Source organism: Rousettus aegyptiacus, unplaced genomic scaffold, assembly GCF_014176215.1.
Source record: "Rousettus aegyptiacus isolate mRouAeg1 unplaced genomic scaffold, mRouAeg1.p scaffold_m13_p_10, whole genome shotgun sequence".
Classification (NCBI taxonomy): domain Eukaryota; kingdom Metazoa; phylum Chordata; class Mammalia; order Chiroptera; family Pteropodidae; genus Rousettus; species Rousettus aegyptiacus.
The window spans coordinates 23,087,842-23,100,207 of NW_023416285.1; the positions used below are offsets into that span (position 1 = coordinate 23,087,842).

The 12,366-nt window shown below is 34.9% G+C and overlaps 2 protein-coding genes across 4 annotated transcripts in view; both read left to right on the forward strand.

Moving 5' to 3' along the window:
- The window catches only part of KLHL5 (kelch like family member 5), a 61,362-nt gene extending 54,543 nt beyond the window's left edge, over positions 1–6,819 (forward strand). For all 3 annotated transcript variants that reach the window (XM_016140676.2, XM_036227616.1, XM_016140679.2), the window contains 2 exons: positions 1,318–1,489; positions 5,667–6,819. In XM_016140676.2, the coding sequence (XP_015996162.1) occupies positions 1,318–1,489; positions 5,667–5,723 (229 nt within the window). In that variant the 3' untranslated portion in view covers positions 5,724–6,819. The remainder of the gene's footprint in view (positions 1–1,317; positions 1,490–5,666) is intronic.
- LOC118608445 (cytochrome c oxidase subunit 7C, mitochondrial-like) lies at positions 1,756–5,337 on the forward strand. The gene is made up of 2 exons (XM_036227341.1): positions 1,756–1,852; positions 1,908–5,337. Exons 1-2 carry the CDS (start codon positions 1,756–1,758, stop codon positions 2,138–2,140), a joined length of 330 nt encoding a protein of 109 aa, XP_036083234.1. The 3' UTR covers positions 2,141–5,337.
- Positions 6,820–12,366: the final 5,547 nt, after the last annotated feature.

Consider the following 12,366-nt stretch of genomic DNA (forward strand, 5'->3'; position numbering starts at 1 on the left):
TTATTGTGGACCTATTTTGTACTGGACACTGTATCTAGTAAGAAAAGGAGCTCGGTGAATTTCAGAGAGAATGAAGTAGAGGTTAGAGGTTAAGTAAGAAGTGAAAGGGAATAGAACATTTCTAACACATTTTGGTATAAAATGAAAGAATATGAAATATTAAAATAAAAGCCTAATAAGGCTTAAAAGCTTTAATAAGTCATCAAAACTGACCTCATGAAACTCAAGTATGGGGCCAGGTAAAGAACCTAACATCAGTGGGAGATTTGGACAGTAGTTCGGGTTCCCATCTGTTCTGTTTAGTCTAGTTCAAGGAATGAAGAAAATTGAATGGATTTAGGAGGTAGAGCCAATAGGAGCATGTATGAACACTCCAAAGCAGAAAGCGGTACAATTCATTCAGAAAACCGAAAGGTGGCCGCTGTAGCTGGAGAACAGTGTGGAGAAAGTGGCAGGAAAGGAGGAAGAATGAGGTGGAGGTAGCAGCAGGTCATGTAGAGTCTTGAGGCCTTATTAAGGATTTTGGATTTTAAAGAGCAATGAGAAGTTAATAAGAGAGAGAAAGAGAGGGAGGAAGGAGGAGGGAGGGAGAGAGAGAGAGAGAGAGATTTGAGATTGATTTAATAAATATAAATAACTAGAAGAAGAATGAAAAGTGAAACAAAACGTTGTTGGTGACAATGAGCAATGAGTGCTTTCTGTGAAATAACAGAAATAACAGAGTTGGCTGGTTTTTCAGAAAGCAGGAATGTTACACTTGAATGTCGCCTGCATTGGGGAGAAAATATTCAGACTATGCTTGTTACATGTATAATCCAGGAAAGGAATATGGAAGTCTTTATACTTTGCCCCATAAATTACTGCAGGCTCCCTGTAGTGTACACCCAATGAAAAGTTGTTCATTGATATAAGAGGTATTAGAAGCAATATAAGTCATCTTAGCATGATATAGCTGCTGTTAGATAGATAGCTTTTGGCAGTTCTAGTTAACATACTTCATGAGAGGAATAGAAGGTCCAAAAAGTGGACAGCCACATGATTGAGACGAAGTCATCTTACGTAGCTCTTCGCGTATTGATTTCCTCAGATTTTCAGTAGGCAATCTAAAACCTGAAATCAGCTTTCGGTATTTACATTAACTCTTTTGAATTAATAGTTTAATTCTTCTGCATCTACTAAGTTAAAAGTTTTCTGTAAAATATACTCAAATGTACTTTATATAGTGGATAATAAGAAAAGATAGGCTTAAAGAACAAAACTTTTTATGTAAATTATTGTGAGAACAGTAACAGCTCCAATTCTAAAATTTTCTTTCAGATATGATCCCAAAACTGATGTGTGGACTGCAGTGGCATCTATGAGCATCAGCAGAGATGCCGTGGGCGTCTGTTTACTTGGTGATAAATTATATGCCGTAGGAGGGTACGATGGACAGACTTACCTTAATACAGTGGAGGCTTATGATCCCCAGACAAATGAGTGGACCCAGGTATGGCATTTCATTTTTTATTATTACACTCACTCTGTTTTTGTTAAAGTAATTCTTTCGGTAAGATAAATCCTCTCAATTTTGTCCAATATAGAAATATATGGCCTCAACAAGGTAAAATTATCTCTTCATTAAATATAAGAAAATGAGGGAATGTTTAATTTTAAAATGTAATTAAAATCCAAAATTACTTTTAAAGTGTAAGCTAATACAACTCAGACAAATTATTATTAGTTGATCTGCCACCATTTGCTTGCTGGTGATTGATGAGGAGTTGTAGTATTGATAGAGCTGATAGGACCACAAGAAGATTACAAAAGAGGGAGAGGAGCCGTTTTCCATCTTCCCTTTTGGTCCTTGTATGTAGGACAACAAGGTCGTGAAAAAAGGACTTGGTGTGCTACCGCCATTTCCTAAGCTTCCAGTCCCTGTACCACCTGCAGGGCTTCCAGCAGCGCCTTGTGGGGACAGAGCATCTGGAGGTTCACAGTCTCTGTGGTCCGTAGGAGCTGCTGTGAGGAGGGCCCAGGGAAGAATTTGCCATTTTCAGTAGAAAATAAATGGCAGTTACTAGCTATGATGACTTTGTACTTTGGATCTGGGTTTGCTGCTCCTCTCTTTATAGTAAGACACCAACTGCTTAAGAAATAAGGATATTTTAGTTAATCTGTGAAACAGATGTGAAGAGCATTTTAAGAAGTGCAGTCTCCTTGAAAAATGGATCAAACTGTTGAACTCAGCATACTAGATATGTTTGAAAATAAACTTATGGCATAAAAAAAAAAGGAGGAGAGGAGTTGTGGAAAATTAGAAACAAAGATAGTAGAAAAATTTGAACCAAATACTCAAGTCACAAAAAGAGTTCCAGCTGTGTCTATTTCTGGGTGGGCCTAGTACTTGTAGGAATGATCTTTTGAGATCTTTCTTTCCATCATAACCAAGAACAGAATCAGGAATTTTGTGCCCTAATTCAGTATCTGGTACATAAAAGACACTCAGATGTTTAGTTGAGCCAAAGTTTTCTTTCAAGAAGCAATGGTAAGTACTGCTAAGAAAACAAAACTTATGAGAATCCCCACTATCGTAGAACTTAACTACTTAAGTAAGATCTGCATGTGTAAGGGGAGAACCCACAATGTAGAGTGTCCCATGGCATAGGTGGGACACTTCGTGGGAGTGTGGGAAACCAAAGAGAAAAAAAGAAGATAGTCGTGAGAGGGCTTCAGTGAGAAAGAAGTTGAACTTAAGCTAAGCATTAATGAATCGATCCAATTTAAAAAGCTAGAAAGAAAGAGGAAATTTTATGAGAAAACATGAAAGAAATGTCACTGGAGCAGAATTATGCAGGCTGTATTGAGGAAACGTGGCTGGGTATGAGGATCCATGCTTGAGTAGAGTGAGAGTTCTTACTGGAGAGGAGGGTTGGGGTCGGATGGAGGGCTGTGAAGGTCAAACTGCAGAGTTTGGTAATGAGAAGCCAGTGGAGACTTTTAACCAAGAGAGTGATACGATAATAGGATGTTCATGTGGCAGCAGTTGGGGATAGGATACATTGGGTTAGGGGCAGGAGAAGTGAAGCCTGGATAAAAGAAAAAACATTTAAAAGATTGCTCAGTTGTAAGGCTTAAAGAGTTAAATATATAGATGGATTCAAGAGGCGTTACCAAGTGCTATCCTTTTCTTTCTACACTTACCGGGTCAGATTGAGAGGTGCAGCTTCTGAAGAAAACAGCAAAGGAATGATCAGAGAGTCTTAGAAGGTAACAGAATAGAGTCTTTAAAGAGAAAAAGAGAGTGTTTCAACATTATAAGAAGGAATGGAGGTAATTTGTCATTCATGAAGCTTTTTAGGGACCTTTGAGAATATTATAGAAGCAGAAGCCATCACACAGCGTAAAAAGTAGAGAATAAAAGTAAATGAGGGAGTTAGAAGGGCATGAAATTTAAAACAATGATGGAAAGTTAATGTTTATCGAGCACATCTTATGTACTAGGCTCTGTTCTAAGCACTTGAAAGAACTTATTTAATCCTCCCAACAACCCTATTAGGTAAGTACTATTATTTCCCCCACTATATCAGATGAGAAATCTGAGACACATAAAGGTTACATAGCCGATCCAAGGTCACACAGCAAATAAATGGCAGAGTTAGAATTTGAGCCAAGGATCTTTTTCAAAATAGAGATAGAAATGAAAGTAAAGAGAATCCGAGGCTAGAGGCAGGTGTGAATATGAGTATAGATACTGAGTTTATAAGAGAGATAGAAAAAGGAATTTAGATTGTATGACCTTGATCTTGTTTCTCAAGTAAGTGACTTAAGTAAATGAGATCTCTTGGTGGAGGGAGGAAGGGACAATTTAAGGACTCGAGTTAGAGTTACAGGATTTTATTAGCTATTATGTGATTACCTCCCATCAGCCTTCCCAGAAGTAGTTGTGAATGGTAACCAAGTTGCCCAAAAAGAGAGAGAAGACTGTCTCCCTCTCTGAGATATATTTGATTTAGGCCAGTTATAAGGGAAATCTATTACCCAGTATTATTATTACAGATAATTAATACTTGATGCTAAATCACTTTGTATCGGAATTAATAATCTATGACCACATAGTTATTTTGTGTGCATGCCACCTCTATTACTATTTTAAAACACCTCAATGTGAACTTAAAACTATGGTATCTGGAAAATAAATGTTTTCCATTCAGTGTTCCAACAAATGGACAAAACAGATCCAAGGAACAAAATGAGATTACAAATTTTTAAGCCACCACCCACTCCTCTACCAGCCTTGACTCAAAGCAGGAGGTGACTGCATTGTGTTTAACAAATTCTCTAAGCTAAACTTTCTAGTTGGTTGTCATGACAACATCTGCTATTCATAATGTAGAGACTTAGTGTCTTGGGTGTTTTGAGAAAAGCTGCTAATTACAAACAAATGCTTTGATTTAAATGACTTAGGGGTCACTCCTAGAATATCGTAAGTAGATATGATTTTTAAATAGCTATTTGTTCAAGGAAATATAACAGTGATCAAAACCACTGAGAATTCTCTTACAACTGATATCTGCTTTGTTCTTAAAATGCGCTCATTGGTCCAGGGGTGGAGGTGTCAACCGATTTGGAAGTCATTTTAATATCATGTGTTTGACAGAAACATTTTATGACACACCCCCATGTATATAAGTACAAAGCAGACTTTCTTAATATTTTATATTAGTCATCCTTCCCAAATGCTGTGTTTTGTTTCTCTTAGGTGAAATGCATAGATCCTTACTGTGCTCAAAGTAGTCCTTCTTTAAAAACTATTCTTTTCACACTTTCATTTCCACTGTGAATTGCCTAGTGTCTAGGGTAGGTTTTAAAAAAAGAACAATGAGTGAAAGACAATAAGTGAAAGACTTAAGAGATGTTCCTTATCCATAATAATATTCCTTCACCTAGCACCCCACACTTCTCTTTGTCGTAGAGTTGACTCATCAGATTTGTTTCCACTGTTAGGGAGTTGAATGGATGGTATTTATTATTTAATTACTCTGCTTACAAGCAGTAGAATGGGTTTAGACTTTTTAACCATGCACAGAGAAGGCAGCCAATAAATGTGAAGTCTCTGGTTCTGTGGAGTAAGTGGATCCCAGGTATGCAATGTGTTTGGCCTTTTCTCTCTGAGGTAACATTTCTCATTCAAGGACCTCTCTAGATAATACTTGGTATTTTCTCCATATTAGTCACTAAGTTGCTTTTAAGTATGCAGCATTTCTTCACATCTATACTGTATATCATTTTGGCCAAAATGTCATGTTTCATGTAGAACAATGCCTGAGCTAGTAAAAAAAAAAAAACACTTTTTGGTAAAAGATACAAATATTGAATCATATGCAACTAATATAATGATATATGTCAATTTTATCTCAATTAATAAAAAAGAAAATCACCTTTAAAGAGAAATGAATAATACATAATCACGTGGTATGCCCCAAACAATTTGGTCTATGAAAGTTTGACTTCGGGAGGGTTTTGGGGAAGGGACCAAGCCAGTGGTAGGCCTGGGGCGACAGGGTTTCCAGGCAGCAAATCTTTGCTGACAAGTATGGACTATTTCAATATTTCACCAACTGATGTATTATTATCAACGTTTTTACCTACAAACCTAACATATATATCTTCTTGTTTCTTTTTAGGTCGCTCCATTGTGCCTAGGAAGAGCTGGGGCTTGTGTAGTGACAGTAAAATTATAATTTAGTGCTTTGATTTCTAAATGAAGATATCCTCTTTTATGAATTTACTACATTTATTCTACTATCAGTGGAGACTTTTTTGGTAAATTTGCATTGCCACGTTCCTGGGCACAAAGTGCTCTATCTCAAAGTGAAGATGTTAAAACAAAGGAGGATGAACCAGGATTATACACTTTCATTTCTTAGTAAATCAAAACTACAGCTGGTAGATTATAAACGTACATTCCAAATATAAAATGAGACAAATGCAGTGTCCTAAACACAGCCCAGTGATAATCGGGAACTTCATTTCTTAATAATCAAGCACATTTTACTCACACTATCTGTATTTCTCTTATTATACCAGATAAAACTTACAACATTTTGCTTTGTAACTTTATCATACATGAGTTGCAGTAATTTGTATTCACTTGTTTGCTTGCTTGTTTAACCATAACCACTCTTTTAATGACATAGTCAAGACTGTTATTTAGTTTTTTCGGAAATAGCTGTATTGTATGTGCTTTGGTTGTAGATTTTATTTCTAAAATAGGGTTAGTCCAATGAATACAGAAAAACATTGAATTAAAACAATAATGACCAAATGAAAACATGATATGATTTTGGGAGTCTGTTTAAATATTCATCCTATTAGTTCTAGGTTCACCAAGAACTAAATGTTATGATATTTTCAAATTGAAATTGAAACATGATGTTTTCCATTAAATTTAAGATATGCAAATTTATGTAGAGAAAATAAATGTTATATACCCTGTAATGTTCTTTCATCCAACTAGTATATAATTATATGGATTTATTGTATTTTATAAAAGATATTTTAATTTTGTCTTTTGATATTGACAAAAACTGGTTAGATATTCTGATGTTCTCAACTGTTATTTGCCTCCCCTGCCTTGTTTCTTATGTTTTACTGCAGTTAGTAACACTTCATGCTTCTTTGTAATCAAACAGTTTATGGGGGGGGGATGGGCTTATTGAATGTTTGAAAAATAAGTTTAAAGTGTTTATTACCCAAAGTTTTGTACATTTGTAAACTCTGATTACATCTGTGAATGTTAATACTCGAAGTGAATTGTTTATTATATGCAAAAATACACTGGGTGGTAATATTTTATGAAAAATTCTTTAAGGTATAACTCATTAACTTATATCAATATAAAATGAGTATAAACTAAATGCCCATCTTTTAAAACACAGCGTTATAGTTAGTATATTTTCACATTTTATATAAGGGTAACCTTTATTTTAGTTGCTTTCTTTAAAAATTAGAACAAACATTTTTTTTGAGCTAATTTTGAATGCTCATGAAATGTTTCTACATTCTCTCTACTTTGGAAATCAAAAAAATGAGTACTGCTATTCCGAAAACAAATCCTGCAGTTATTTTACCAGTGTGGGTGCTAATAGTGATAGTGACAAATACAATAATATTTCATATATTCATTATATTTATGAATTCAATTACATTCCTAACAAGGAGAGATCAGCTCTAGAGTATATATATATATATATATATAGATATAGATATAGATATAGATATAGATATATATATATAGATATAGATATAGATATATATATTTAGGAAAGTGGGAAGAGGAAAAGGTATAAAAAACAAAACAAAAAAAATTCTAAAGTGGAAACGTTCAGTACAGCATCCCTTCTTGTGAAGGTTTAGACCTGTCATCTAAAAGGAAGTACTTATCCTTGTGATCAGCCCTTTGAATGCTCATCCACTGTCTGCTTCCTTGTGCCCACAGGGGAGCCAGGCTCATGTTTAAGTGAAGGAACTGATTCTCTCTGAGGACCTTCCTTTCCTTTGTGTGGGACTCATTAGAACAGTCCTTTTGATTTCCCCCCACTAGAAGGCCTCTCTAATGCAGTTTTGCTGTCAATGGGACCTGTTTTCCTGGATACTAGTAAAGTATATCAGTTCTAATGACAGCATTTGCCAAAACATTTATTCTTTTCCTTGTCCAAGGTCTTATAAATCTAGAGGAAAATATGGTTCTTCCTTGTATCCATCATCCAACATTGCTGCTTTGACTTTTACTATTAGTCCCTCTATTGAGATGTCTAATTGTTTTTTATTTTACCCCCAAATAATGATCACCTTATGAAAAATAATATTTGCTAGTAATTATTGAATGCTTATTATGAACCAGAAACCAAGTTTTTGCATGCATGAATGCACTTAATCCTCACAACAACCTTAATGAGGTTAGTTCTATTACTGTTATTATTTTTTACAGAGGAGGAAACTGGGGCACAGAGAGGTTAACCCTAAGATTATACACAGCAAGTAAGTGGTAGAGCAGGGATTCTGATTCAGGCATTCTGGCCCAGGTCCACACTTCTTCCTGCTTCTAGATAGAAAAAGAGAGCTTCATTTTATGTGGGGAATCTTTGAGTCAAAAGGAAAATGAAGGTTTATGCTTTTTAGAAGTAAATTTATTTCAGTCACACTCCTGTTAGAAAATTTTGGTTTCTCAGTATTGGAGTAAATTTTGCCTAAATCTCTTATGGCGTTTTATATACATTTTGCTTTTAAAAAGTAAATATAAGAAACAGGATGTACATTTCAAGTTTTATAAATATTAGATACATTTTATGGTATTTTGGATGACTGAACCATAACCAAATTTATTCATCAAAAGTAAGCTTTATTGCCAACAAATTAGATAATCTACATGAAATGAACAAATTTCCAGAAACAAGTGAATTACCAAAACTGACTCAAGGAAAAAATTTTTAAAATCTAAGCATAAATATAACAAGAGATTGAATCAAGAACCAAAAACCTTTTAACAGAGAAAGTACAGAACCAGATGGAGTCATCATAATTTCTACCAAACATTTTAAGATGAATTAACATCAGTGCTTCTTACACTCTTCCCCCCAAAAAGGAGAGGACACTTCCTAATTCATTCTATAAGGCTAGCATTATCTTGATATCAAAATTAGACAATGACAGATTATACAGCATGCAAAGTAAAATTTATTTAAAACTAGAGGATAGTTCAACATACAAAAATCCATCTGTGTAATATACCACAAATAGAATGAAGGTAGCAACAGGTAGAAGAAACTAGGAAAGTGACATGAAAATAAAGCTATTATTAGAAAAACAGAATAAAGAAGAAAATAAACATGATCATCTCAATTGATAGGAAAAAGCATTTGATGAAATCTAACACCCTTTCATGGTAAAAATACTTAGCAAACTAGGAAGGGAATAGAATTTCTTCAACCTGTTAAAAAGCATTCATGAAAATCCACAGCTAACAACATACTAAGCAGTGAGAGATTGAAAGCTTTATAAGATTAGAAAAATGGCCACTTTCACCAGTGCTGGTCAACATTGTATCAGAAGTTTTAGCCAGAGCAATTAGGCAAAAAAAGAGAAAGGGAATCCAGTTAAAAAGGAAGAAGTAAAACTCTTTATTGGCAGCTACACGATCATATAAAAAACTTTAAAGAAAGAGCTAATAAACGAAATCAGGAATGTTGCAGGATACCAGAGCAAGGCACAAATGTTGGCTGATTTGTATACACTGGTAAAAAAAAAAAAATCAGAAAGAAATTAAGAAAATTTCTATTTGCAATAACATTGAAAAGAATAAAATAATGAGAATAAATTTAACCAAGGAGGTTCAAAGCTTGTACACTGAAAAGTACAAAACATTGCTGAAAGAAATTAAAGACCTACAGAAATGGTAAAGCTGATCCTAAAATTCATATAGAATTGCAAAGAACCCAAAAGAACCAAGAAAAATCTTTAAAAAGAAGAGTTGTAAGAGTCACATTTCCTGATTTCAAAAGCTACAGTAATCAAAACAGTGTATTGCTGTAAGGATAAACATATAAGCCAATAGCATTAAATGGAAAATCCAGAAATAAACTATGGGCAATACATCATGGTCATTTGATTTTCGACAAAGGTGCCAAGGCTGTTCAATGGAGAAAAAGACTAGTGTCTTGAGCAAATAGTATTGAACAACTGGGAGGAAGAGAAAATGGGGAATGACTGCTTAACGAGGAAGGAATTTCAGGGTGATGAAAATATTCTGGAATTAGTGGTAATGGTTACACAACATGGTGAAGGTACTAAATGCCTCTTTTGGATATTTAAAACAATAAAGAGCTTTATTAGGTACATTACAAATTGTTATTTAAATGTCATAATAATCAGCATCCATAAATGTCACTAAGATTTAAACTCTGCATTTATATTCATCCCAAAGATAATTTTTAAAATGTAATTTGTAAGTAAATAAATTTAAAAATCTGACAGAAAGGCTCTTTAGATCTTAATTCTAGTCTAAGAAGAGAGTGATAAATAATGACAAACATAAGGGGAAAGTTTGATTGGGAGCTCTTTCCCAGAGCCTGGTACACAACAGGCATTCCATAGGTGTTTGTCGAAAGTCAAGACACATTATTTTTTCATAAACTGTATCATGTTTGGAATTGTTGGCGATAACTCTTAGGAACAAATATTTAGTAAAATGATATATAATTTTGCTCTATGATTAGAATATAAATTTCCATGAGATTTTTATTTTTTAATTGGCGTAAAAATATCAAATACCACAAAAATTAATTTTTCATCCTCTAGACCTTAGTTATTTTATAAGAATGCATCAACCTCCTCGTCAGAGTCTGCCCTTACTTGTAAGGCCCAAGAAAGAATATTTATTTTTTATCTACTCCTGGTCCTGAGCAACTCTGACACCTTGTGAATCTCTTGAAGAATGCAGCATTGGTTGATGTGGGTATTAGCATCATGACAAGCCTTGACTGCGACCCTGTTTTCCCTCAGCCCTGGGTAATTATGTCCTTTGGGCTAATGAGATACATTTAGCGAGTGAAGCCAGGGAAGCTTGGGAACCGTATTCTGTGTCCTCGGTCTTTGCCTGGCTGAAGTTGGTTCCATTTGATTACATTTCTTTGTGGATAATAAACAATTCTATTTTATTGAGGTATTTTAAATAGTTTTATATTAGATAATGAATATTATCTGTATAATATTTGGGCCTTAAAAATAACTACTGCAAGTTGGGAAGACAAACAATGACTGAATGCCCGTTGATTATGCCGTACGTGGTGGCGTGCCCAAGGTATTAAAGCTATTGTGACTGCACTATGTTTTAGGACTAGTCAAAGAGTTGCATATTTCTGAATGAATCCTACTCAGAACAAGTGTTGTCATTTTTTAGGTTAGTAAAAAACATTCTACTTGAAAATAAGAAGGAGAATCAACTAAAATTTAAAAATACTTTAAAGTTATGTAGCTTCAAAATCTACATGATAAACTGAGCAGTTCAAAAGTGTCATAAATGGAGTGAATTCTGTGGAACGAAAGAGGACCTTGCTTAATCTTAGCTGGAACAAAGAAGTTAGAAGTCATTCAAAGAGCTGTCTCTATGTCAGTGACAAGAATAGCTGTGCTGTGTGAGAAGTTTAGAGAAAGAAAATGCTGGGTAATAAGTCTGGTAAAAGCTGACCTACTTATCTGATTCTGTATCAGAAACTCAGTAGCGAAGCTGCAGAGAAAGGCTGAGGGATTGAGTTACTCCAACTGAGAATTCATTTAGCATAAATTTTCTGATCAATAAGGTATTGAGCAAAACTGTAGAGAGACTAAGATCTTGTGATAATAAATCATAAAACAAAAATGGGCAAAGAATGTTAGTTCCTTCAGGGCACGTACTGGGGTATAGTTCTGTATCCCCTGAAGCGCTTAGCATTTTACCTACTGTTGCTACACCTTCACATAAATAGGCTTCTGCTAATTACTGGTTGAATATAAAAATGAAATAAACTTGGTCTCTAAGTCGCCTCAAAGGTATTGGAATGCAAGTTTACAGTATCACAGATTCTGAAACAGAGCCAGAAGAATCCCTGAGGTTTCTTTTTCACACACTGGTGTGTGTGTGTGTGTGTGTGTGTGGCGGGAGGGCAGGTAATGAAATTAGGAGAGGGCTGTAAAACATGAGCGTGGAAGTGGGAAAGCCAGAGGATGTTCGGGAAGTGAGGAAGCTGAAGCAGCATAAGATACGTACAGAGGAAGGAGGGAAATGTCAGCTAATTTACTGTTGTATTCAAATTAAGGAAAACAGTTATCTCTTCTATCTGTACATGACAAAATAATGTGGAGAAGTGCCGGATGGTCATAACTGCCAGGGATGCAATCTGCAGGCAGGCCCGCATATACCGTCTGCCTGCTCTTCCCTTTTGACCTTATTTGGGTAGCAATATGGACTACTTACAGCTAAAATATGTTACCAAAATGGTCTATTTTCTCTTCTTTCAGCAATAGTACAACACATTTTCAAATGTCATGGGCATTCTACCCAATATTTGGGTGGTAGGGAAATTTTATAGTAATTTATGCTACTGAAATCCTTCATAGTATGAAATAGTCATTGCTTACTAGACTTAGTGTGATCACATTGTGAGGTATATAAATAGTGAATCACCTTATTGTATACCGACCGTGCTTAAATAAAAAAAAAAAAAATTAAATAGTCATTACAAAGATTGTGCTAGATGATTGCTCAGGTCCCTTTCAGCTCCAGGATTCAACAGTGTAGGTCAAATATTATCTGACCATCTCTTGATGCTCATACCTGTCAGATACAAC

Coding starts and splice junctions, on each gene's coding strand:
- LOC118608445 (XM_036227341.1), top strand. CDS start 1,756: ATGAGGAGTTGTAGTATTGATAGAGCTGATAGGACCACAAGAAGATTA. Junction 1,853..1,907: donor TTCCCTTTTGGTCCTTGTAT/GTAGGACAACAA, acceptor CCATTTCCTAAG/CTTCCAGTCCCTGTACCACC.